At 53.1% G+C, this 26,511-nt stretch overlaps 2 protein-coding genes across 4 annotated transcripts in view; one reads left to right on the top strand and one right to left on the bottom strand.

Annotated features, from left to right (window-relative positions):
- Positions 1–12,647, top strand: part of LOC134397360 (cullin-9-like) — a 37,060-nt gene extending 24,413 nt beyond the window's left edge. The window contains exons 17-31 of the mRNA XM_063123945.1: positions 25–196; positions 911–1,016; positions 2,814–2,909; positions 4,691–4,866; positions 5,205–5,338; positions 5,441–5,626; positions 5,866–5,981; positions 7,597–7,779; positions 8,061–8,218; positions 8,427–8,670; positions 8,807–8,975; positions 9,453–9,598; positions 10,376–10,484; positions 10,716–10,912; positions 11,001–12,647. Of these exons, the coding sequence (XP_062980015.1) occupies positions 25–196; positions 911–1,016; positions 2,814–2,909; positions 4,691–4,866; positions 5,205–5,338; positions 5,441–5,626; positions 5,866–5,981; positions 7,597–7,779; positions 8,061–8,218; positions 8,427–8,670; positions 8,807–8,975; positions 9,453–9,598; positions 10,376–10,484; positions 10,716–10,912; positions 11,001–11,288 (2,480 nt within the window). The 3' untranslated portion in view covers positions 11,289–12,647. The remainder of the gene's footprint in view (positions 1–24; positions 197–910; positions 1,017–2,813; positions 2,910–4,690; positions 4,867–5,204; positions 5,339–5,440; positions 5,627–5,865; positions 5,982–7,596; positions 7,780–8,060; positions 8,219–8,426; positions 8,671–8,806; positions 8,976–9,452; positions 9,599–10,375; positions 10,485–10,715; positions 10,913–11,000) is intronic.
- Positions 12,648–14,411: 1,764 nt separating this feature from the next.
- The window catches only part of LOC134397357 (phosphofurin acidic cluster sorting protein 2-like), a 190,557-nt gene continuing 178,457 nt past the window's right edge, over positions 14,412–26,511 (bottom strand). For all 3 annotated transcript variants that reach the window (XM_063123939.1, XM_063123941.1, XM_063123940.1), the window contains 5 exons: positions 26,345–26,387; positions 25,022–25,163; positions 17,923–18,146; positions 17,643–17,756; positions 14,412–16,673 (listed from right to left, as the gene is read on the bottom strand). In XM_063123939.1, the coding sequence (XP_062980009.1) occupies positions 16,558–16,673; positions 17,643–17,756; positions 17,923–18,146; positions 25,022–25,163; positions 26,345–26,387 (639 nt within the window). In that variant the 3' untranslated portion in view covers positions 14,412–16,557. The remainder of the gene's footprint in view (positions 16,674–17,642; positions 17,757–17,922; positions 18,147–25,021; positions 25,164–26,344; positions 26,388–26,511) is intronic.

Here is a 26,511-nt window from a genome sequence, read left to right as displayed (position 1 = left end):
TTCCGTGCTTTCTCCTTTGCTCAGGCTGCAGCATGGAGGTCAAGGAGGACAAGTGCTGGGAGAGGGTGGAAGTCTCCTCCAACCCCCAGCGGGCCAGCAACCTGGTAGATGGGAACCCCAAGACCTACTGGGAGTCAAATGGCAGCACCTGCACCCACTCCATCAACGTCTACATGCATCGTGGGGTAGTAGTCCAGTGAGTGTATATAGGGGTCAAACGGGGCGGTGGGGAGATGAGATTTGGGGCTGGAGTTTGGTGGGTGGGGGACCCTCTCTGCCTCTGTAGGGTTGGAACCACCATCTGCCTTCCATTCAAGGAAGGGTTCTGCTCATGGAAAGGGCCTCTGCCTGATTTTGGGGGCTCCGCCCTCCCCCACACTACAGCTCACCCCATTCAGCAGGATCTTCTGTAGCATTTTCAGGAGGCTGGAGGGGCTGCCATGGAGGGAGGGAGGGAGGGAGGGGGAGGAGGAAGCCTGCTTCTGCCAGCCCAGCTGCACACACCAAAATCTGGATCCGGCCCATAATGTTTGGGGATGAAAACGGGGGGTGGGGGTGGGGTGCAGAGTGGAATTTCTGCCCATTTGCCTAGAACGGCCTGTGTCTCCCCAAACGGCCAGCGTGGTCAAATGAATCGTTCTTTGCGCCATGCTGAAAATACCTCATTGGGGGTTCCTCATTTCTTCAGTGCGCCGTTTGGAGACCAAGAGAAGGAGCGCAGTGCTGGGCTGGGTGTCGGAGTCAGAGCTGGGTTGTTTCTCATTGATCCAGGCAGGGGTGAACAAGCCGGTCCGTGCGGAGGAAGGCAGCTGTGCCCTTGTGGCTTGGCGAAGGTGCCAGACCCTCCGCCGTGCTCTGAAGCCCCCTGCTCGCTCTCCCTCCCTCCCTCCCTCCCTCCCTCCCTGTCCAGGCAGATGTCTCTGTTGGTGGCCGCTGAGGATTCCAGCTACATGCCAGCCCGGATCATGGTCATGGGAGGGGAGAGCGCCTCCAGCATCAGTACCAAGCTCAATATGGTCAGTCCGGCGGCCCGTGCCCATCACTCAAATGCTGCTTCCAGGTCCAGAACACTGGAGCGTGGAGCTTTCCTGCTTGTCCTGCGAGGGCTCCTTCTGCTGAGGGACACTGTAGGCCATGTGGCCTGCGTGCTACAGCTTTAGGGGGAAAGGGGCCGTCGCAGAGTGGCAGAGCTGAGGTTTGGCAGCCACGAGGTTCCGGGTTCAGGCCCTGGCATCTCCGCTTCGAAGGAGCAGGGAGCAGGGGATGGGAGGAGTGCCGTGGCTAATCCTAGGAGACAAGGAGTAGGCAGCATGGTGTCCTCCAGGTGTTTTGGATGACAACTCCCATCATCCCTGGCCATTTGACATGCTGGCTGGAGCTTATGGGAGTTGTCATCCAACACCACTAGAGGCCAATACTGGGCTTTTATTTATTTATTTATTGCATTTATACCCCACCTTTTTCCTCCAAAGAACTCAAGGCGGCATACATAATCCTCCTCTCCATGTTATCCTCACAATGACGACCTTGTGAGGTAGGCTGGGCTGAGAGTCTGACTGGCCCAAAGTCACCCAGAGAGCTTCCATGGCCAAGTGGAGACTAGAACCCGGACCTCCCAACTCCCAGTCCAGCTCGCTAGCCACTACACCACACTGCCTCTCGTAGTGTCTCATCTGTTACACAGCTGCTTCCTACATCTCTTCTAGCCTCGTCTTTCTGTTGGAACCTTCTTGGTCTTTTAAGTTTGTCCCTCCTTTTTGACATTCACTTCCCCACGTTTAGACGTCTGAGAAGGGGAAGTGAGCGGCCTGAAAGCCGCCAGTCATCTCGGACCTTTAGATCTGCCATGCTGGGCAGCCCAGATCAGGGAAATGGGCAGGTGTAAAGGGCCCCTGGGAACGGGGAATATAGAATCATAGAATAGCAGAGTTGGAAGGGGCCTACAAGGCCATTGAGTCCAACCCCCTGCTCAATGCAGGAATCCACCCTAAAGCATCCCTGACAGATGGTTGTCCAGCTGCCTCTTGAAGGCCTCTAGTGTGGGAGAGACCACAACCTCCCAGGTAACTGATTCCATTGTCGTACTGCTCTAATAGTCAGGAAGTTTTTCCAGATGTCCAGCTGGAATCTGGCTTCCTTTAACTTGAGCCCGTTATTCTGCGTCCTGCACTCTGGGAGGATCGAGAAGAGATCCTGGCCCTCCTATGTGTGACAACAGCGAGGGGCTTGCTAGGGGTGGGTACGCCCAGCTGTGCCCATGCAGCCAAGCGCATCATTTAGTCTTCCGTATGCAGCCTTAGGAGATGAGCGGGCAGCAGGCCGACGACCCAAATGCTTCACGGTATATAGAACAAGTGATCTATCCATCGACCGTAGGCTGGCTTGCACCTCCTAGGCCCTTGGCCCTTTTACTGAGCCTCATCCTCTCCATGTTGGGCCTCATTGGCGGAAACATTGGCGCGCCAGGCACTCGGCCGTCCCGATCCTTCAGCCTCTCAGGGCCTCTCCTCTCTCCAGGTTCTATCTTAGAGGTTGACTTTGTGCCCCAAAGAGGCCTGGGCTGAGGCTGTTCATTGGGGTGATCTGTGTAGCCTTGCCCAGTGGAGGCTGGTGTCTCCGAGGTCGGTGGGGCGATGGATCCGTTCCGGGTTTCAGTTCATCGCCCCGTTGACCTCAGAGACACCATCCTCCACTGGCCTCGCGGGTGCTCTTGTAGGCATTCGGAATTCCTTCCTCTCTGCACGAAACAGGGACCTTCGCCATGTTTCCATTTGTCCCCTGGTAGCTCAGCCCTTCCTCCTTTCCCCCCAAAGGTGAGTGTCCCTCCGTCGGCCAGCCGAGTGATCCTCTTGGAGAACCTGAGTTGCTTCTGGCCCATCATCCAGATCAAGATCAAGCGCTGCCAGCAGGTAGGAAGGTGCACGCTTATATTTGTTCCTCTCAGGGGCAAAGCAGTTGGACCCCCAGTCCTGCTTCACTTCTGCTTTGCCTCGGGTGTCTGGGAGTTGCACGTACCCACGCGTGCGCACACACTTATCATCGCCACTCTCCCCAGCAGCCACAGATCTCGGTCCTGCAGCAGCAGCATCCTATGCCACAGCCTGGAGGTGTTGAAGCCCTGCTCCCTTCCCCAGCCAGCCCAAGCCATTCAGGGCAAAACAAGACGAAGAAACGCTCTAGGAACAGGCTCTCTGGTTCCTGCCATAGGAGCCTCGTTCCTAGAGTGTCTTAGGCAGCTAGCGGGAACCTTCAAGGATGCTTCAGGGACGCTCTAAGAATGAGGCTTCCATGGTGGTAACCATAGAGATGGTTCCTACAATGATCTCCATTACATCTACTTTTTTTATCCAGTTTTCATCTGAGGTTTCCCCCTCCGTTTCGCACTTCCACGTCTGCGTTGCTGCACTCTTTCAGCTCATGTATCTTTTCACCTGGAGCGCTCCTATGCTGGTGAAATCTCCCACCCTGCCCGCTATGTTCTTTCCCCTGCAGTTAATTTTTTTGTTTTTAACAAATATTTCTTTATTTCTGTGCAAATACAACAGTACAGCAGCCTGAAAGTGCACAATTACAGTAAAACAACACACTACACTTTCCCCTAAGATCATATTAAACAAACTCCAAGGAAGGGAGGCCGTTTGTAGGAAGCAGGAGGGAGCGCATGGGCCAAGACTTTTGCTGCCCCTTGGCCTGGGAAAGGTTTACAAGGGAGGAGGAGTGAAGGTTTGTTTTGGTCATTTCAAAGTGTGGGCAGATGAACAATCATTTTAACTAATTTATTTTGTAAAGGTGGTCAGGTCCCCTCCTTTGCTCCAAAGTAACCAAAATGCTTATATCTGCGGAAGTTTTAAAGATAAAGAGATCAAACTTGCCACAGTGATAGCTGTTAAGGAGGGCTTTAGCCATGCCAAATTTGAACCAGATCGGTTCATCCCTTGATTTTGTAGGATTCTTTTTTATTCCCCTTTTCTTCTGTCGCCCCCAGTTTGTGGAATGGCCTGCTGGAGAAGATTCGTAAAATTAACTCTCTGTGTGATTTTAAGGCAGCTTTAAAGACTAGCCTTTTCCGGCAGGCCTATCCAGATCAATGTAAAATCAAGAATTTTTAAGATGTATTGATTCCTGTACTAATGCTGTTCCCCGCCTCGATCCAAAGGGAGTGGCGGGTAATAAATAAATAAATAAATTATTATTATTATTATTATTATTATTATTATTATTATTATTATTAGAGTTAAATGGGACCTCTCTTCCTCTCCTTTCACGGCTGAGCAGAGAACCACCCCGCCCCTTCTTTTGTTAGTGAGACCGCCCTTAGACACTGCCAACCCCACCAAAGAACAGGATGGTCGAATAGAACGCAATGACAGCAATACACGAGAGGGAGGAGCGCGTTTATTTCGCAGGGAGGGAAAATAATCCAGACTTTCCCCGCTCCAAAAAGAAACAAAACATGGAGGAGAAGAGGCGCAATGAGTGCAGGATGTGGATGACGCCATGCGAGTACCGGGCTGCAAAACCGCATACCAGACATAGCGAGTGTGCGATAAATCCCTGGTGTGATGGAGCCCTATGTCCCCCTCCTTTTTACCCTCCACTTTAATTTGGCAGTGACAGATGCTGGGGGTCTGCCAGACAGGCCACATTTTTTTGCCCCTTGCCTCACTGGGGAGGCCCGTGTCGTTCCCAGGGTGGCATCGACACGCGTGTGCGGGGCATCGAGGTGCTGGGCCCCAAGCCCACCTTCTGGCCCATCTTCAAGGAGCAGCTGTGCCGGCGCACGTACCTCTTCTACACCACCAAGGCGCACACCTGGTGCCAGGAGATCTCCGAGGACCGGATGCAGCTGCTGCAGCTCTTCAGCAGGTCAGGCCTCGGCCCTCCCCTATCCTCGGGGCTGCGCTCGGGCAGGGCTCGGAAGAGGTGTCCCTGGGGGCAGGCAGGGCGTTTGTTCCCGAGAACGGCAGGGGGGCTCTCCGTAGTGGCGAGAGAGGGCCAAATTCCCGGCTCCTTCTCTGAAGAGATGCCGCCTCCGCCCCCCACCCCGTTCATCCGTAGACCCCCCTCCTGCGTTGTCCGTGCCTCTGCCCTGCCTCGTCCTGCGCTCTCCGCATGCGTCACTCCCCTCTTATGTCTGTACCCTGTGGGGCTGCCTGGGCTTTGCGCGGGTCCGTAGCTCACACCCCCCGCCTCCGCTGTCGCAGGTTGAACAGCGCCTTGCGCCACGAGCAAGTGTTTGCCGACCGCTTCCTGCCCGACGACGAGGCCGCCCAGGCCTTGGGCAAGACCTGCTGGGAGGCGCTGATCACCCCCTTGGTGCAGAGCATCACCGCTCCAGGTACAGGGCCGCTTTCCCGCCGGGGGTGTGTGTCTTCTGTCGCCTTGGCGCTTGCCTGCCCCTCCCGCTCCCTGAGCCCTGCTTCTCTTCCCGGCCTTCCAGATCCTAGCGGCATCAGTCCCCTGTCGTGGCTGCTGAGCCAGTATTTGGAGAACCTGGAGGCCGCCCGGCGCACCAAGAGCCGGGCCGCCATCTTCAACTCCCGCGTCCGGCGCCTGAGCCACCTGTTGGTACACGTGGACTCGAGCAGCCCAGAGCCCGAAGAGCTGAAGCCCCCCGTTAAGTCGAGTGAGTGCCTGCCATGGGGCAGACGGGGCAGGTCCTCCTTCCTGAGTCCTTGTAGGGGCCCCTGTGGCCCTCTGGGAGGAACAAGAGTCTCTGTCCGCCCTGAGGCGGGGAGGGCTGCAGGGTGGGTGGCCTTCGCTTCTGGCTGGGATGGAGGGGGGAGAGGAGCCGGGGTGTCTGGTGGAGACTGGTGCCGGGGGACTCCGCCCCGCTGTGAAGGCTGCGTGTCCCTCGCTTTGCAGATGGGAAGAACGGCAAGAACAAGGAGTCGAGCGCCGGTGCAGCCAAGGCCGCCGTGAAGAAGCCCAGCAGCACGACGGGCGTCACGCAGTGCTGGAAAGGCGTGGTCCAGCAGCAGGTAGGGGCAGCCAAGGGATGGGGCCCAGCAGCTGGGGGGGCGGCTGAGTGCTGCTGCGCCCCGCAGGGAGAAGGGCTGCAGCCTCGGAGCAGGAGCAGGAGTAGGAGCGCAGACTCTCCGCAGGGAGAAGGGCTGCAGCCTCGGAGTAGGAGCAGGAGTAGGAGCGCAGACTCTCCGCAGGGAGAGGGGCTGCAGCCTCGGAGTAGGAGCAGGAGCAAGAGCGCAGACTCTCCGCAGGGAGAAGGGCTGCAGCCTCGGAGTAGGAGCAGGAGCAGGAGCAGGAGCGCAGACTCTCCACAGGGAGAAGGGCTGCAGCCTCGGAGTAGGAGTAGGAGCGCAGACTCTCCGCAGGGAGAGGGGCTGCAGCCTCGGAGTAGGAGCAGGAGCGCAGACTCTCCGCAGGGAGAAGGGCTGCAGCCTCGGAGTAGGAGTAGGAGCAGGAGTAGGAGCAGGAGTGCAGACTCTCCGCAGGGAGAAGGGCTGCAGCCTCGGAGTAGGAGCAGGAGCAGGAGCGCAGACTCTCTGTCGAGCAGAGGGCGGCTTCCTCTTGGCGGCTTCCGTAACTGCTGCACCCTTCGTGCTTTGGGGCCTGGGGGTGTGGGCGGGTGTTGCTGCCGCCACCACCGCCTCTTCTCCTTCCTGCCCAGCTGCTAAGGAGTCCTTGGGAAGACAGTGCAAGGAGCTGCCTTCAAGCGATGCCTGGTGTGGAGGAGGTGGACAGGGAGACCTTTCCCCCCTCTCCCGTCATACTAGAACCCCACGGGGTCCTCATCCCATGGAGCTGGATGGCGGGAGACTCCGGACAGATAAAAGGAAGGACTTCTTCACACAGCGCGCAGCTGGACTCTGGAACTCACTGCCACGAGATGTGGTGATGACCGGCAACGTAGATGGCTTTAAAAGGGGTTGGACAAATCCCTGGAGGGTCAATGGCTACTGGCCCCAAGGGCTGTGTGCCGCCTCCAGTATCCGAGGCCGTATGCCTGTGTACACCAGTTGCTGGGGAACATGGGTGGGAGGGTGCTACTGCGCCCGTGTCCTGCTTGTTCCTCCCTGGCCGATGGCTGGTCGGCCCCTGTGTGAGCAGAGTGCTGGGCTAGACGGACCCTGGGCCTGGTCCAGCCTCAGGGCTCTTCTTGTGTCCTTCTGTTTTGATGGAGTCAGGCCTTTTGGTCCGTCCAGCCCAGTACTGGCAGCAGCTCCCCAAGGGCTCCAGGCAGGGGGTATTTCCAGCCCTCAGCGTGCAGATGCCGTGGATTGAGCCGGGGGCTTCCTCCAGGTCCAGCAGGCGCTCTGCCACGGAGCTCCCTGCAGGAGCCCTGAGGCTGCAAGGAAGGGCCAGCTGTGAGCTCCGGCTCTCCGAGCGGCGGAGTCCTTTTATTCCGGGATGAGGAGCCCAGCAGACGCAGGCTCCCCTGGCTGCTGGCAAGGCAAAGCAGAGAAAGCACAACGCTAAAGCCGTTGCAGCGGCGCCACGCAGGCCGCCTGCAGCCGCGAGCTCCGTCTCGTAGCCAAAGGCCGTCCGTCCGTCCGGGCATCCCCTTGAGGCCCCGCGGAGCCGGAGGCGGGCTGGGATCGGCTAAGGCGGCGCGTGTGCTTCTGCCGCCCCACCCAGGTGACGCGCTTCCTGGAGTCCTCCTGGCAGGCCCCGGACTTCGTGGAGCGCTACTGCGGCACCTACCTGCGCCTGCGCACGGCCATGGAGGAGCTCTTTGGGCAGCAGCTCTCCTTCGTGCTGGCCCTGTGCCACGGCTTCTCCGGGGGGCTGCTGCAGCTCTCCTTCCTGACCGCCATGCACGTGAGTAAGGGGGCCGGGCCGGGCCGGTGGGGAGGGCGCCGGCATCGCCCCAGAGCCTCGCAGCTGCAGGAAGGGGCCTGTCTCTGGCCCCTGGACTGAGCCCCTGGCCTTGCCAGTTGCGGCCCAAAGGGGTCACGGGTGGCTTCTTGTCGGGATCCCGGGCCTCCCTGTCCTGGGCTCTGCATGTGGGCTGTGCCCCAGAGAACCTGGGCCTGCTCCTCCCTCCCTCCCTCCCTCGTCGCCCCTGGTTCATTGGGCTCCTCCTGCGCTGCGGCCTCCAGGTGAGCGAGCAGTTTGCCCGTTACATCGACCGGTGGATCCAAGAAAGCTGGGCGGATTCGGGCAACGTGGAGACCTTGCGGCGCCTGCAGCAGAGCCTGGAGCCCGTCCTCTTCCTGGCAGGCCTCGAGTTGGCCAACACCTTTGAGCACTTCTACCGGTGAGGCCTTCGCGGCGGGGGCAGAGGAGGGAGGGCGGCCGGCCGGCCAGCCAGCCAGCCTCCTCGGGAACGCAGGCTCAGCCCCTGGGCTCCTCTCGAGGGGGGCGGAAGCGGGCCAGGGGCCGGGGGCCTGGGCAGGCTGGGGATCTCCCCGTGGGCCGCTGGGCTGGCTCACGCCTGGCCCTTCCTCTCCTCCCGGCCTCCGCAGGTACTACCTGGGAGACCGTCTCCTGTCCCAGGGCAAGACGTGGCTGGAGAGTGCCGTGGTGGAGCACATCGGGCTCTGCTTCCCCAACCGCTTCCCCCAGCAGATGCTGAAGAACCTGAGCGAGCTGCAGCAGCAGCAGCAGCAGTTCCACCTCTTCCAGCTGCAGCAACTGGACAAGCACCTGCTGGAGCTCGATCAGCCTGGGAAGCAGCAGGAGGAAGAGGAGGAGGAGGAGGAGAGAGAGGTGAGGGGGGAAAGGGCAGCGCCGGCTCCTCCCGAGAGGCCCTCTCTGGCCCAGGCCGTGTCGCTCTCCCACGTCTGCTGGGCCCCCCGGAGCCCCCGACCTGACGCGGGGTCTGTGTTGCTCCCAGGGGATGGAGGAGCAGCCGTTCCCTCCGGAGGAGGAGGCGGAGGCCGAGGTGGACGTGCTGGCCTTGTCCCCCCGCTGCTGGACCGTCTCTCCGCTCTGCTACCTGGAGGAGCCGGACAAGGTCTTCCCCCCCTCCCTCAGCCAGCACCTGGGCAAGTTTGCGGACTTCTACACCCAGAGTGAGTGTCGTTGGGTTGCCCTTGAGCTCGGGCAGGGCAGGGCGGGAGGGTCCCTTCCTCCCTCCCTCTCGGGCTTCACCGGTGGTGGGCGAGTCGATCCCGCGTCACCCAGAGCCTCTGAAGTCAGGGCGTGTCTACAAAGAGAGTCTTTGGGCCGGAGGGACTGAGAGGCCGCATGAAGGGTTCATTGCCCTGGGAAGAACTGTAGGCGTTCAGGAACAGTCCAGGCAGTTGAAAAGCAAACCTCCCGTCTTGTTAGGGCAGATCCTGCCGCAGTATTAGCCTAGCCCCCTTTGACCTCGTGTGTGTGTGTGTGAGAGAGAGAGAGAGAGAGGGGTGTGTGTGTGTGTGTGTTGCTGTCTTGTGCCATAGCTGCTGCTGTTTGATGAGGAAAGGGTCTCTTGCTTCCTGGAGCTGAGGGCTCAGAGAGCTGCTCCGGCCGTCCTCCTCCGTGACCGTCCTCTCCGCCTCCCGCAGGTCAGAGCCGCTTTGGACAAGAGCACACGAAGCCGCGGCGTTTGCAGTGGACGTGGTTGGGCCACGCCGAGCTGGAGTACCAGGGCTGCATCCTGCACGTGTCCACCCTGCAGATGTACATCCTCCTGTGCTTCAACAGCGCTGAGGTCCTGACTGCCTTGATTCTCATTTGCTGCGGCAGCCTGGGGCTTCCCGGGGCTCGTGGGATGGGAATACCTTCCCTCGGGACAGTCCCTCCCTGCATTTTGCCCAATGCAGCTGAAGTCCTGGAACACAGGGGAGATGCTCCAGCCCCTTGGTCAGTTCAGTGGCCCAGTGTGGTGACCAGACCCGTATCCTCCTGCCTTTCTACAAATCTGTGGTGTGGCCACACCATCTGTCAGGGATGCTGTAGGGTGGATTCCTGCATTGAGCAGGGGGTTGGACTCGATGGCCTTCTAGGCCCCTTCCAACTCTGCTATTCTATGAGTCTATATGATTCTAAGAGTGAATACACCAGATGGGAAGGATCCGTTGTGCCCTGGGGCCCAGAGCTCTGGGTGTGCTCCGGCGGAGGCAGTTTCTGTACTCTGCAGATACGTCTCAGTTTTCCCTTTGTTGTAACGTTATGAAGTTTTGCCCATGGCTAGAGGGGAGGTGGTGGGAAGTCCAGGTTGGCGTTGGGTCCGTAGTTTCTGTTCGCCAGCTTGTATCGAACCAGGTAGCTTTGCCTGAACCTCCTTGGATTTGGACTGCGGGCGGCCTCTGGTCCTGTTCTTTGGAATTTTTCTCAGACGCAGGCATGTGCTGCCCAAAGATTGACAGACTAAGGAAGCTTGAAGCCACGACTCCGCCCTTAGTGACTGTGAATATAGCCCCATGCTCCTCTCTGTCCCTTTTCTCTCTGTGTTCTCAACTTCCTTCCCCTCCTCTGTTGGCTCTAGGAGGTGTCTGTGGAGATGCTGTTGCAAGCCACAGGGCTCTCCCCCGTCCTCCTGAGTCATGCGTTGAAACCTCTCACCAAGGAGAACGGGATCCTGGCCCAGAGTCAGGGTAAGCCTGGAGGGACTTCCCGTGAGGGGAGCCTGTGCCGGAGGGCGGGACTTCTGCCACTGCCACGGAGCGCTTGGTGTGCCAGGCTTGCGCGCTTTGGATGATGGCGCTGAAGAGAACTTCTCCAGCCAGGCTTCCCAGAGGGCAGCTTAGGCTGTGGATTCAGGAAGGCCGGGATGCTTTTGCTTTTGCTTTTGCCGGACTGACACCACGCATGTGCTTTGCTTCTAGGCGCCTTGCGGCTGAATGAGGCGACGCTGTCCCGGATGTCCGGCCAGCGCCTGTGGCTGCTGCCCAAACAGACGTACTTGAACGTGGAGGAGAATGAGGGCAGCGCTCTGGAGAGGAAGAGGAACATCATCTGCTGCCTCCTGATCCAGATCCTGAAAGAGGAGAAGGAGATCCACATCGACAACCTGGTGTTCAGGGTGAGGCGTGCGGGGATCTGGCCTCGGAGCTCCGTCCAGCCGGTCGTCGAAACAGGGATGATTAATGCGCTCTCTCTGCCTCTCCCAGGTGATGGACGCCTGCCGTAAGCTGGAACACGGCCCTGCCTTGAAGAACCTGAGCTTCTGCTGCTGCAGCAGCGCTGACGTCCTCTCCTGCGTCCTGCACCTGGTCAACCAGGGCTCTGTGCGGCGCCAGGAAGGCCACCCGCAGCTCCTGGAGTACGTCTCCACGGATCTCCCCACCCCGGCCCTGCCGAAGTACCAGCCGCAAGTAGCGTTTCAGACTGTGCAGATCAAAAAAGTGCCCAGCGTGCCCTGCGTGGAAAAGAGACAGACCTTCTCTACGTTTAGGTAGAACTGGCTGCAGGCCTGCGGAGTTGACTATCCAGGCCCCTGTTTCCGCGTGTGGGGCTGGGAGGGGCTGCTGCCCTCACTCTTCAAGGAGCTGGTCTCTTCGGGGGGGGGGGGCATGGCTGGCCGTGGAGATCTCGCTCTCCCTCCCGGTTTGCACGTTCTGATTTCGGGAAGAAGCAAGGTTGTGGTCTTGTAGCGCTGCAGGTGGCTCCCTCCCGAGAAAAGAAGCAGGCTGTCGCCATCTCCTGTAAGGTGGATGTTTTATTGAAGCCAACTAGCTCCTGACTTCATGGTCTGGCTGCAGGGCATCTGTTGGCCACAGTTCTACTAAACTAGCACCCGGCATGTCAGTGGCTGCCGGGGAATGTGATGAGACAGGTTAAGAAGCAGCCACCGTCTTTCCTGAATGTCCAGAGTAGCTGATGGTTCTGAAATCCAGGCCACTCTGAAAATGTCCTCTCCGTAATATATACCTGCCTTATTTCCAGAGGGTTCAATTGCCCCAGAATCATGGCAATTTCTCCCTTTCTTTACATGGACTGCCTGATGGACGGATGGTGTCCCTCCCAAGGAGCACCGTCTTTGATTCATGCCTGTGGCCTTAGGGGAAGAGCACCTCCCGCCTAGATGCAGGTTCATCCTGCTGCAGCTCAAGGATGGCATCTAATTTAGGGGAAACAGAAATCTTCTGGCCTTTTGTAACACCCCCCCCCAGTTTCTTTGAAGTTTCCCTTCAGCCCTATGAGCCATAGGGGCCTTCCTTAAGCATTCTTTATCATCCCTTTCTTTGTGCAGGAATCTAGTGCCAGGTGTGTTTATTTATCCTCTTCTTGCCTAATGAGTGCCGTTTGGCAGGGGCCGGCTGGAAAGAAGCTGGCATCTTTCCTTTTATAGGGGCTGAATCTGTAGCCGATGATTAGAACCAGCAGAGGAGGGGAGTGTGGGCTGTGTGGTTCCTGGAATGAGCTGAAATGAGAACTCGAGGCTTGCAGTCTCTCTAAGCAGCTGTAACTTGGGAGCCAATCCGTTCCTGCAAGCGCACGTGGGTGTTGTGTTAGCGAAAACGTGCGAAGTGCAGGTTGGTGGATATCCGTGTTCTAGGGCTCCATGGGGTGCTCTAGATCTCACTGAGCCGAGGGATGGTTGAGACCTCACCATCTGCAGGCTCTAAGGCAATCGCACAACCCCCTTGCTCCTGGACGTTGGCTTGACTGGCGCAAGTGATTCAAAAATGAGAGGGGTTATTCTACCTCAGGAGTCCTTCTGCCTGCTGCTCTACCCGTAATTCCTTCCTCTGCTTCTCCATTGCCTGCCCTCAGTGTAGCAGCCAACTCCCTCCTCCTCCACCTTTCCAAAGATGTCCCAAACTTGCAATCCTATCCGTTGCTGAAGTCCAAATAAATAAAACACAAGACTTGGCTGGGATGCCTCGCGTGGCTTCCTTGAATCGCCTTGGGTGAACGTGAACCAGGTGACTTCCTTCCTGAAGCAGCCGTGCTCAGCCTTTCCAGCCACGAAGGTGGCGCCTGAGATGATGGCCATATGGCCGTCCGCTGCCTGGCAAATGCTGAGCTGACAAGGAAGGGACGCGTCAAAGTTCCAAAGGAAGTCTGGAGGGAGCCTGAGCCTCTTGGGCCAGATCTAGACCAAGCAGGCTGAAACACTTTGAAAGTGGTTTGAAAGCGGTAAAGCAGCAGTTTCTGCAGCTGAAACTCTCCCCACGGCCTGAGTTCGATCCCAGCAGAAGCTGGTTTCAGGCAGCCGGCTCGGGTCGACTCAGCCTTCCATCCTCCCGAGGTCGGTAAAATGAGTACCCAGTTAGCTGGAGGAAAGGTAATAATGGCCGGGGAAGGCAACGGCAAACCACCCCGCTATAAGGCCTGCCAAGAAAATGTCAGCGAAAGCTGGCGTCCCTCCAAGAGTCAGCAATGACTCAGTGCTTGCACGAGAGGTTCCTTTCCTTTCCTGGGCCCCAACAGTTGTCAGTGCACTTTAATGCCATTACAAAGTAGTAGAGTAGTTCCCTGGCTCCTGGGACCACACAGTAGTAGGCCTTGCCTTTATTTGCAAGCGGTGGGGACCACGTTGCCAGCAACCCCAAACCCGCAAGTAGATTGGGATAAGGAGCCGAGGACCACTTGACTGGTAATACACAAGGCAGGAGGCCTCCTGTAGATACTTCTTGCCCATCTTTACCCACTCCTCTAGCCAAACGTTCCAGCAGGCAGTCAAGGCAGAGAGACGAACCCATTCTTCACACACACACACGAACGACCGCAAGAGATTTATCTCTGAAATGCATTGCTTCAGAAGCACATTTCAGCTGCTTAAGAATAGCTGGAGCTGTCACAGCCAACGCAGTAGCTCTTGAAGCTGGATCCCACTGATGCTGGGCTTTCCCTCTCCGTACCGTTTCTTCTGGGATGGGTGGGGGCACATTCTCCGTTGCCAAGCAACCTGCCAAACTCCGTGCAGAATAGGGAGCAAGTTTCATAGGAGGGTCTGCAGCTGGAAACGGGAGTCCAAAAGCTCGCTGCTCCTCTCCTCACAGGAGACACTGTTTGCTTGCAAGGCAGGCTTCAGTTTATTGCCTGTGCAAGAGATGTGTTTGAGCTACGGGTGTTTTTTGTTGCAGCCTTTGACACCGAAAAGAACCGAGTGAATTGTACCGATCCAAACATGGGACCGTTTTGCAAAGCGGGCGACAGACACAGTCCGCTTCCATCTGGTCAAAGCTCAGGTAGCTTTAAAAGGCACAAGTTACCAATCTCTGACATGAGCGGCTGCTTATTTTCTGCCGTATCCAATAGGGAGGCCTGTTTTGATACGGCAGACGGAGTCTGAAGAAAGGTTTGCAGTGACTTGTTGGGATTTTATGTTGTGATTATTTTTTACATTTTCTTAAAACAAACCCCCCACCCACCCACCCCGTGACTCCTTTGGGAACCTCCCCTCCCCCACAATTGTCTAAAGTAGTTTGTCACAAGGTAAGGGGAAAGGCGGGTGTTTAAGGAAAACCAAGTCGAAAGACCAGTTGCCTTTGTAGAAGGACTCCCACAGTCCTTTGCACAAGGAATAGCACACCCACTCGCCACAAAATCGAGCCGACGCTCCCGTGTCACAATGGTACCAGCATTAATTTATTAAAATTAATCCAGAAAGCAACCTTACATTAAGTTTAACAAAAATAGAATCTTGTAAAAAATGGGGTTAACCCACCGTCCCTGCTCTCCTAACCACGAGCAGCTGCGTCCGCCAGGCAGGGCGCAATACCACAGTTTAGGTCTCTTGAGTTCGGTAGGAAACACTTCCAAGGCCGGGGAGGTTGGTTTGGCAGTTCTAGTGACGCAAGAAGCTTCAGGGAGGCAGGGGGGAAGCCCTGGCTGCGGAGCTGGCGTGGCGGTCGTGGGGGGGGGGGGGGGCTTACGAGAAAGGAAGGGGGCGCGGGTGGATCCGGTCAGGAAGGGCAAGGAGGGAGGCAGTAGCTGCCACAGGAAGGCCGGGGGGGGGGCTCCCTCAGGACACCTCGCTGCGGCGTCTGGCTCTCTCGTCCCCCTTCAGCTCTCTTTTAGTACTCTGACCTTATTGTTAAAGAAGGGGAATTCCCTCCTGATTGCGCCTGTCCCACCCTGTGCGTCCTTGCGCCTGACCATGCCGCTGCCCCGTCACACTTGCCAGCCTCCTCGGTCTGACCCAGCGGACACAGCGCAGGGAAGGCAGACCTCGGGCCCCCGATTCGCGTCGCGCCGGGCTGCCCACAGAGCGGCTCGGAGAAAGTGCCGTTTCAGGAGTGCTGCCTCCTACTGGCTGCCAATGGAGTGTATGGACTTAGAAGCTGGTTCCATTGCAAAAGAAGCTCCCCCGTTCACTGGCCGGGACAGAGACAGGAGCGGCCACTCACAGGAGCAGTCAGTCTCTCTTCGCTACGGCACGGGCAGATAAAGCCAGCCAGCCGCTAAAGTACATCTGATGGGAAGAGGGCTGAGCAGCCCCGTCCCTCGAGATACCCTTTTTGTCCCGCTTTCCTGGTACCCTGCACACACGCTGGCACAGAACAGGTAGAGGAGAAGGGCCCCCCTTCTCCCCAGCCCCTCCCTCGCTCCCTGGCAAGGCCTTTCCCTTTCTAACCCACTGGCGTCAACTTCCACTGGCGTCAACAAGTGGCAAAGAGCCCTTCTGTGGTCCTTCCCTTTGCTCTGCCGCGACAGAGTGAGCCACCCTGCTGATTTTCAGCAGCTGTCGAGCCAAATGCTGCCCCGAACCCAGATGGTTGTGGGCCACCTCCCGACCTTGTGCCCGCAGCTGGTGATTGGGACCGGGGGGGGGGACACGGGCCCAACTCATCCCGTATCTTCCTCAAGAACATCAGAGTGGTGGGAACCGCACAAAGCAGCTCATCCCCACCTGCTCTCCAGGAGCGGCGTCCGCTGCAGAGATAAACGCTGCGCCTGCTTTCGCTGCCGTCTCTGTACCTGTCGCTTTCTATACTCTGGCCTGCATGTATCCCAAGGGAGTGAAAAGCTCAACGGCGCCGGGGAGGGGCCGGACAGGAGAGAGGGAAAAGCTGCTTCATGGTAAAAAGTCAACAAGGTACCAAGATCCCAGCAGCTCTCAGAGAATGCTGAGAGAGAGAGAGAGAGAGAGAGAGAGGGCTGGAGTGGCACGTGCGGCGGGCAGAGGTCCAGCTTGCCCAGAATGCTCCTGGGTGAGCCTGGCTGAGCAAGCCGAGGAGGAGGAGGAGGAGGAGGAAGAGGGGCGTTAACACACATTTCTTTCCTACTAGAGTTTTGCAAGGTAGCAGCTGCACGTCAAAGAGAACCTGCCTTCCCCGTTCTTGCCCAAGCCAGCCAGGCAAGGCATGGAAGGGAACCGAGCCCCAGCGGCCGCCACAAGCTGAAAACCAGTTGGGGGTGGGGGGAGGCTGTACGTATCCCCTCGGCCTCTCTCATTCCTGACCCCACTCGAACGGAGGAGACTGGCCATAGCGTTCTTCTCCCGAGAGTTCAGGTTGAGAAGCCCCGTGTGCGCTTGTATCCCCCCCCTTCCGTTTCCTAGGACCCAAGTTCATGTTAAACTAAAAAATTCATGGGTGAGACGTAAAGCAAATCGGGATGCTCCTTGCACAGAGCCAACGGAGCAAGCGGAGCCCTGGCCGGAGGAGGGCTCCGGCCCCGGTCAGTCAATCAGTCTCCAGAAGCAAAGGAGCTGGACACTCCACCCCTCTGTTGCATCCGGCAGGGCCCCCGTCCTTCTGGGCTGCCTGGTTCTCATCACGCGCTCTTCGTGTAGCCAAAGATGCCGATCGGGAAATGCTTGACGTGCGTCGGCCACTGTGCAGCCAGCTGGAAAAACTTCACGTCGTTCCACTCCACACCGTCGATGCAAACTGCAAGAGAGAGGACGGAAGGGCACTCAGGCGGAGGGCAGCCGAGGCGGCCGCAAGTGCCTCGAGCGTGGAGCTGGATCTCCAGGGGAAGAGCGAAAGAAAGAGCACTACGACGGAGAGCAAAGCGTTTTTGACCTGCGGGCACCTTTGGCCATTTGAGAAACCATTGCGGCCACCACCGCTCCACGGCTGCCATGGGAAGCGTAGCTGGTCAGAAAGGACGAGGACCTGCCCAAATGACGGTGCTCAAGGCAGAGGAGGGGGCTGAGCCACAACGCAGGGAACGACTCTGAACCCACCGTTTTTAGCACTGATAGAAACCCATTTCACAGGAGGCAAACTCTCTGCCTCTCCCCATTTATTTTTTATTTATTATAATTCCATCCCACCTTTCTTCCTCCTTAAGGAACCCAAGGCAGCGTGCATAATCCTGCTCCTCCTCTCCATTTTATCCTCGCAACAACCACCCTGTGAGGTGGGTTGGGCTTAGAGTCTGTGACTGGACCAAAGTCACCCGGCGGGCTTCCATGGCCGAGTGGGGACTAGAACCCGGATCTCCCGACTCCCAGTCCAGCACTCGAACCACTACGCCACACCAACTCATTATCCCTCATCTCTTTTTGTCTCTCACTCTGGATCACCACCCATAAATGATCTCTCTCTCTCTCTTTCTCTCTCTCTCACTCACACACAACTTTCACTTCATTCCTTAAGAATGTCTGAACCCCATCATGTAGCCCAGAGACATTTGTGGGAAATGAAGACGGCTGCAGCCAGAGGCACCGTGGTGGGCAAGTTTACCTGCCCCTGACGTAAGAGGGTTCTTGTGCAGCGGTGACAGTATTCAGGGTAAACCCAGGCTGTTTTGTAGAGCATTGGAGGGCTCATCTGGGGGTTCCGTGTAGCAACCCAGCCACCAACACACACACACACACACACACACACCCAGGCCTGGGCCGCCCCACTCACCACGCAGCATGGTGTTTTGGTGCTTGGCTGTGCAGATCAGGCGCGTGATCCCCTCAATCACCTGGCTCTTCGGCTCCAAGTCCTTATCTTTAGCCTTCTTGCTCAGGAACATCACTGCCAAGGACAAGAATAAGGAGAGGCGCATGCAGTGAAAGCCTGCTGGCAGCTGAGCCGGTGCTGGGAAGCGTTCTGGGCCCTTGCAAAGGGAAGGCCAGGAATCCGACCAGGAGCAAAGCTGGGCTGGGGAGAGAGCGAGAGCCCGGGCCTTGCCGGCAGTTACCTTTCTTCTTGTTCTCCTTGGTGACCACAGTCATGGCCATGGTGTTCGGTGCAGTCAGCTCCCCGGGGCCAGGGATGCGGCTGACCTGCAGGGAGCGGAAATTGGTTTTCAGGGTGTTCTTGATGCCTGTTTCCCGCTTCTCAGCTTCTTTTCTTTTTTCCGGCCCCTGAGTGGTCCAGTAATCTACCTGCAGACCCATTACCTCCACACCGGGGCTCAGATTTCTGGGGTGGGGGGGGAGGGGGGAGGAAGAGAAAACTTTGTTTTAGCTAAAAGACTCTGAGCCAAGCTAAGCAATCAAGCAGAATCATGGAATGCAGCTCATGCGGGGCTGGATCACTCCTGGAGCCCTCCGCCCCCAGCCCCCCATGGGCCACAGTGGGAGGGGGTGGAAAATAACTTGGTTTGCCGCCAATGTGTTACGGCAAACTGCTCAGTGGCACTAAAATAGGCACATTTCTCTTGTCTGCAAGCTCAACTTGCCTGTTTCGGTGCTACTCAGCACTGGCCATAATACATTGGCAGCAAACCAAGCTACTTTTTTACCCCCTCCCAAAAGGTTGTGGCTCATGGGGGTAGGGGCTCCGGGGTGCAAAAATGGCCTCTGGGCTTCCCACAGCCGGCCATTCTTGTAAGCGGAACAGGAGTCCCATTTTTGAATGCTCCCATGCAGAAAGCTTCCTAGATACAGGAAACTAGGATATCAAAGAGAAGGATGTTGGGTTATTGTGCCAGAACTTTTCTCTCTCTGGAACTTTGTTTGTGCTCAGAAACAAACACACATCACGCAGGTCTTACACAGCAGAGCTGGTTTATTTCCTTCAGGCTTCTGTGCAGTTCAATTCAGATCAGTTCAGATCAGCACACTGAGGCATACACAGAGAGCAGTAATCAGAGAGCAGTGATCATCGAGCAGTGATCAGTAAGCATTGATCAGTTCCATTTTACACAAGTGAGAAACTATATACAGATCTACACAATTCTTATCTACATTACATACAGCTGTGATGAGGCTAACTTAGAATCTTGGCAAGGTTCCCAGAACAGCCTCTATCTCAAGGTAATTGCCCACAGATATACTTTCTCTGTTTAACCCTGAGATAGCCATACACACACAATTTTAATGACTAAGCAAGTATTTTTTTTCATATACTTAACAGTCCTCCTCTTGCGCATGTTGTTTAAATTGTGTTACAATCTGAGACCTAGCTTTAAAGCATCTCTTTGTGTTTTACCATTGAACCTTCCACCTGTCCTTTCTCATTTTGTTTTACTTTGAATACCCATTTACAGGTAATGGCTTTACGACCTTCAGGTAAAGGTACTAGCTCCCACGTTTCATTTTTTTCCATTGCTCTGATTTCCTCTGACATTGCTTCATGCCAGCCCTGAGCTTCTGTAGGTTCCATTTCCTGAATTTCCTCAAATGAAGTAGGTTCATAGGCTATTAGTAAAGCTCTATGAGAAACCTGTTTACTTTGGTATTCATCTGAATAACGAATTGGAGCTTTGCGTTCCCTTTCTGGTCGTTTTGGCATAGTTACAGGCATAGTTTCCTCCTCTACAGTTTCTTCCCCCTCCCTCTCTTGCTGAGATTGTTCAGGAATTTCTTCTGTTTCTACAGCTTTCTGTTCTACAGGCAAACTTACATACTGTTTTGTTTCCTGCATTTGTTCATGAAAAACTACATCTCTGCTCACAATTACACTTTTGTGATATGGAGACCACAAACGATAGCCTTTTGTTTGTGTATCATATCCCAACAGTTTACATTCCAAACCTCTTTGAGCTAGCTTTCCTGGTCTGTTTTCTTTCTGAACATGAGCAAAACATTTACTTCCAAAAACCCTTATATGTGACACTCTAGGTTTTCTTTTGTAAAACATTTCATATGGAGTTTTTCATGTACAGAGTGGTAAAGCCTGTTTAACAAATAATTTGAGGTGGACAAAGCTTCTGCCCAGAACAGATTAGACAATCCTGACTCTTTCAATAGAGCTCTTAACATGTTCTGCAAGGTTCTGTTTTTCCTTTCTGCAACTCCATTTTGAAATGGTGAATATGGAGCAGTAAGGTCATGTTGTATACCCTCATCACTGAGGAATTTTTTAAATTGGTTGCTAAGAAATTCACCTCCCCGGTCCGTTCTTAGATTAGCTATAGGTTCTTTAAATCTATTTTTACTCCACTTAACAAAGGCTTTAAACTTTCCAAAAGTTTCACTCTTCTGTTTTAACACATACACAAATCCAAATCTACTGTAATCATCAACAATAGACAAGAAAAATCTGTTTCCTCCTTGACTTGTCTCAAAAGGACCTGCAAGATCTGCATGAATTAATTCAAAAATTCTTTTTGTTGTTCTCTCACTATGTTTTGGAATGTTTGACTTATGACACTTGGTTTCACTGCATACATTACATTCTACATAGTTAGAACATGGTTTGATTTTCACCCCTTCACACAATTCTGGAATCTTAGAAATTATTTCATAGTTAGCATGACCAAACCTTTTATGAGTTAAATGGATACACTCTTGGTGTGGTTTGCAATTGGCTATTGTTTTTGTTGTGACTTTGCTGGCTACAACTTCATTTTTTGTACAAGTATTAATCACATACAAAGAATCTTTCATTATTCCCTGCACACACACCTTGTTTCCCTGTTTTATAGTACAATTTTCTTCAGTAAAACAAACCTCATACCCCATTTCTGTTAACTGAAACACACTTAGAAGGTTTGTTTCTAATTCTGGTACATATAAAACACTTTGTAGTTCAACTCCCAGACAATCAAAATATACATTACCCACACCACATATCTGGATTTTTGTTCCATTTGCAAGGGTAACACACTTTTGCTCTGAAGTAGAAGTTTCCAAGGTTACAAATGAAAGTTTGTCTTTTGCCATACTTATTGAAGCCCCAGAGTCCAAAAACCAAGGATTCATTGTCTCTTTGACTCTTGCTAGAAGACACTTCTTTGTTGATTCAGCTTCATTCATGTTGTTTTCTTCTCTCCACTTTGCTGTCAACAGCTTTTTCTTCTTGTTGTTGCAATCCCGCCTTAAGTGTCCTGTGGAACCACAGTTAAAGCATTTCCTTGCCTTTAATGCAGCCACCACATCAGAAGTTTTATGGCTTTGTTGAAATTCAGCCACAGGATGTTTAAGGCTCTGTTGTTTTGAAGCTTGTCTTCTTTCATAGGTTTCCAGTAGTTTTCCAGCTACATACTCGAGGGTTAAATTTTTCTCCTCTTGACTTTCCATCATGGTGACAACCGCGTCGTACGATGAATCAAGACTTGACAAAATCACATAGACTTGGTGTATAGTTGTAAACTCCATCCCTCGTGCCCTGAGTTGATTGAAGATTTCTCTCATGCTTTTCAAATGGTTTGACATAGACTCCCCTGGTTTCAGCTTCATTCCATACAGTTTCCGGGTTAGAATTACTTTACTGCCCGCTGTTTCTCTTTGATATACAGCTTGTAGCGCATTCCAGCACTCTTTTGATGTATTCAAAAACTGAATGAAGGAAATTTGAGAGTCTTCCACAGCTAATGCAATAACTGCCATTGCTTTTGCATCATCCTTAAACCATTTAGCATTCTGTGGATCTGCTCTATCTGGTGGATCCTCTGTGACTACATACCACAGTTCAGCCTGAATCAGATACATTTGCATTTTGTAAGACCATAATGCATAGTTAGAGTCATTCAGCTTTTCTAACAATTGATGCAAACCAGACATATTAGCTCCTGCCATTTCCTCTGCTTTAGGAATTGGTATCTCACCGTCCTTCTGCTCAGAGTCCTCCTCAGAGTCAGCCGACTGAGATTATTCCTCACTTTGCAGCACTGGCTTTAGCTTGATGTCTTCCTTCATCAACAGTCTTCTGTTTTAGCAGACTCCTGGTTCTGATACTGCACCGTTCCCACCAAGTTCTGGTTCTTCTGCCTGGGTTAGGCTGGCGTAGACTTGCCTGGACTGGACTGGGCTGGGCCCATAACCTTTGTTGGGTTATTGTGCCAGAACTTTTCTCTCTCTGGAACTTTGTTTGTGCTCAGAAACAAACACACATCACGCAGGTCTTACACAGCAGAGCTGGTTTATTTCCTTCAGGCTTCTGTGCAGTTCAATTCAGATCAGTTCAGATCAGCACACTGAGGCATACACAGAGAGCAGTAATCAGAGAGCAGTGATCATCGAGCAGTGATCAGTAAGCATTGATCAGTTCCATTTTACACAAGTGAGAAACTATATACAGATCTACACAATTCTTATCTACATTACATACAGCTGTGATGAGGCTAACTTAGAATCTTGGCAAGGTTCCCAGAACAGCCTCTATCTCAAGGTAATTGCCCACAGATATACTTTCTCTGTTTAACCCTGAGATAGCCATACACACACAATTTTAATGACTAAGCAAGTATTTTTTTTCATATACTTAACAAAGGATTCCCAGCCTTCTCTCTGAGATCCCAGGTTTTGCTGTGTTTTCTTTAAAAAAAAAAATCAGGGAATTTTTAATCTTCGGCTATGGGGCGGTATATAAATGATAATAATAATAATGATAATAATAAGTGACACCCCTTTACAGTCTCAGGTGGTACAGTCCAGCAGGAGCTGCACCACATGGTTCTGTGGGTCATGTGGTTTGGCTCTCAGATTGCCTTGCCTGCTTCTTCTTTCTGAGCACCTCTTCTAACGCCCGCTGTGACTGGAGCCGGCTTCCCTTAATCTATCTCACTCCAGAAGGGTCAACATGACTGAAATTAGCCTCCCCACCCCTCCCAAAAAAGTTGAATTAAATCAAGTTTCCCATTGAAACGTTTTCATGCATTTTCTGAACCGTGGCGCAAAGGCTGACCACTAAACCATGTTAATTACAGCTAAGTAAGAGTATTATTTATTTATTATTTTATTTATTTATTTATTTATTACATTTTTATACCGCCCAATAGCCGAAGCTCTCTGGGAGGTTCACAAAAATTAAAACCATAATAAAACAACCAACAGGTTAAAAGCACAAATGTATTTACACTCTTTCCTTCTTACAAGCAGGCTCTGCATCTTACGCTATATTTATTTGCATGCCCATATAGGGCATGTCTTTAAAATATTCCCATATAGGGTCTTATGACCAGCGCACACATCAGCTGAGGTGAACAGCACAATCCAATGCATGTCTACTCGGAAATCAGTACTACTGGGTTCAATGGGGCTTACTCCCAGGCAAAGGGTTATAGGGTTGCAATCTAAGCAATGGAATACAGGACAATGCACACTGGACAATTTTGTCTTTTCTTTTTAGGGTTTATGTGTGAGAAATTATCAGTTTGGTTCTCCATTTGAACAGAAAAGCCCGCTTAACCCAGTGACCTGGTTTGCACATAATGACAACCCAGAGTATGGGTTAAGTATAGGTTGTTGTTGTTCAGCCTCGGATTGTTGTTGAATCATGCGTTGTTGTTACATGCGAACCCTGCACTGTTTTAACTATGGGTGGTTAACCACAAACAACCAAGAGTTCACAACCCAACAACAAACTATGGATTCTCTTCCTGGGTTGTCTGTGATTAACAATCCATAGTTAAACTATATTTATTTATTATTTATTTATTTTATTACATTTATATGCCCCCCAGCCGAAGCTCTCTGGGTGGTTTACAACAATTAAAAATAGTAAACATTAAAAGTATACAATTTTTTTAAAAAACATAAAAACAGTATAAAAACAACAACAGTATCCATTCAAAACAACAATTCTGGGGTCCGTTAAAAGACAAACTTAACGTTATTAAATGCTGTTAAAATGCCTGGGAGAAGAGAAAGGTCTTGACCTGTCGCCGAAAAGATAACAACGTTGGCGCCAGGCGAGCCTTATCGGGAAGATCATTCCACAGTCGGGGGGCAACCACTGAGAAGGCCCTCTCCCTTGTTGCCATCCTCCGAGCTTCCCTCGGAGTAGGCACTCGGAGAAGGACCTTAGATGTTGAGCGCAGTGTACAGGTAGGTTCATGTCGGGAGAGGCGTTCCATCAGGTATTGTGGTCTATAGTGCTGGGTCTACACATAACGACAACTCATGATTTAACGGCAACCCATATTCTGGGTTGTCTTGTGTGTGAACCAGGCCAGTGAATCTGGTAGATGTGTTGATTCAATTTAGAGATTAACTGTATGGCCAGCATGCTTATAGCCAGATGATTTAATGTTAACTTAGTTATTTAAGAGATACTTAGTATTTACATTTTTTAAAAAAAAATCCAATTTCCATTTTTAAAAATCCATTTCTTCTGTCTGTATGTGGGGTTTCAGGTTGTTGTTTTTTAAAAAACTAAATCATCTATTTTTATCAACCCGACCATATTGTCCTCCTCTGCCTTGTCTGGCCCAGTCCCACCACCACATAAACACTAAAAAGCAACCATCCTATCTATCCTGCATCTTTGCACTTGTGACTCCAGTCAGAGCAATAGAAACCGAAAGCCCAGAAATGATGGCAAGCAAGAGCTGGTAGTTCGCCTGGACAGAAGCCATTTCCATGAGACGTCAAACTCAAACGAATGCCCCCGTTTGACTGGGAATTGAATGTGTATCTGGGTAACAGAGACATTCATTAATCTTTAAGCGACCATAAGTGTAGCTTCGTGAGATTTAATTGCAGTTACGTTACATTTTAAATGAGAGAATAATTTAGTATTTGAATTGATTTTTTTACATTGAGATTTAAATTAAAAAATAAAATGAAATAATCATTGATTTTTATCCACCCTGGCCTCCAGCCATGCTACATTCTTATTCATGCTAACACTTTGACCACCATTTCTAGTTGTGCCCAATTTGTGGACAAACGTTGCTGTTGCATTTTCCAAGCAGAGGATCCCACACCTTCTGGCTCTAGGCTCCGGTTCTCCCCAGCAGTGCAAAAGGGCAAATCGCAACCCTCTACTCCTTACCACAGAACCATAGAATCATAGAGTTGGAAGGCGCCTACAAGGCCATCGAGTCCAACCCCCTGCTCAATGCAGGAATCCACCTTAAGGCATCCCTGGCAGATGGGATGGCCCTCATACCGCCAAAAGGTGCTTACCCGGCTCCCGAGAGCCCACTGCTTACAGACGGGGAGGGCGGAGGTGTACCCACTGTATCCTTGGTATAGGGCATCCCTCCACCAGATGGTGAAGATGAGCTTAGCAGTGAGGTGGTGCAGATGGTAGCATCATCGGAATCAACTAAGGAAAGAAAAAGAAGTCCCGATTATAACGGAAGGGCTCTTGCCTGCTAGCAGCAGCTGACACGGGCCCACACTGGCTACCAAATGCTGTCCGGGTCTTGCTTAACCATGCTGGTTTGTGAATGGAGCCTCTCTTTGGGAGGGGCCTTCACTCTTGCCAGGGGAAAGCCCAAGCTCCACCTTTTAGGTCTTCTCAGAACTGACTGGTTCAGGCAATAGGGAGGGCCAGCCAATTCTCCTCGAACAGAGCAGCCCCCGTGGTGTTGGCTAAGGCTGCAGGGAGTTCATCCTCCCACCCTAAGCCTGTGAGTGTGTGTGTGTGTCTGTGTGTCTGCACACTTACAGCCCCTTTCCAGCACCGCAAAAGCCCGTGATGGGCCTGTGCATGGCGCTTCTTCATGCTCTTCTGCCCAGTTGCACAAACTGACAAAGGAGCGAGCACTTGTTCACCACACCCTTGCCCTCAGTCTCTATATACATTTGGATCGTGCCCACAACACAGGGATGTTTTGTAAGCAAATAGACCCGTGCCGTGTTTGAAGACTGTTTTTGTTTGCTTGTTTCATCTCAGGGGATTCAAAGAGTGGTTTCCCCACATTCAAGAATACAACGTCTGAATAACTCAGGGCCCACTGTGGCATTTTATCATCCGTTCCTCCATTTGTGGGTTTGTTTGTTTTTTAACAACGTGCACATTGCTTGCTTTCACAAAGCTGGGACTCAGTGACTTCTCCATCTTGGGAGGTTTGTAGTTGTGAGAATCCAGATTAGTCCTCCCCTCGGAGGAGAAGGCGATCAATGGCTACTAGTCCTGGTGGCTAAGTGCAACCTCCACTATCAGAGGCAGTAAGCCTGTGTGCACCAGTTGCTGGGGAACATGGGTGGGAGGGTGCTGTTGCACCATGTCCTGCGTTGTTGGTCCTTGGTCGACAGTTGCTTGGCCACTGTGTGAACAGAGTCCTGGACTAGATGGACCCTTGGTCTGATCCAGCAGGGCTCTGCTTAGGTTCTTATCCCAGTCTGGCCACAATACTCTGCCCCCACCCCCCCACCCCCAATCCACTGCTACATCCATGATGGGTCCTTGGACGACACAGGCAGGCGGATGCGGGAGGAACAGAGTCAAGTTGCAGAAGCCTCCCAGGCCCAACTGTGCCGGTGTCGAAGTCTGCTTCTCACCTGAGGTGTTGAAGGATTGCTCCACGAGTCCCACCTTCACCACCTGCCAAGGCACGAGGGAGGAAAAAACACAGCACTCAGCGCCACAAGAGTCGTCAAGAGCCAACTTCCAAACCACCCACCCACCCGCCCAGCCCCCGTGCCAAACCACAGCTACGTTTTTAAGT

Source organism: Elgaria multicarinata, chromosome 4 (genome assembly GCF_023053635.1).
Source record: "Elgaria multicarinata webbii isolate HBS135686 ecotype San Diego chromosome 4, rElgMul1.1.pri, whole genome shotgun sequence".
Classification (NCBI taxonomy): Eukaryota; Metazoa; Chordata; class Lepidosauria; order Squamata; family Anguidae; genus Elgaria; species Elgaria multicarinata.
Note: the sequence above shows the minus strand (reverse complement) of the source record. Positions and strands in the feature narration are given on the sequence as shown.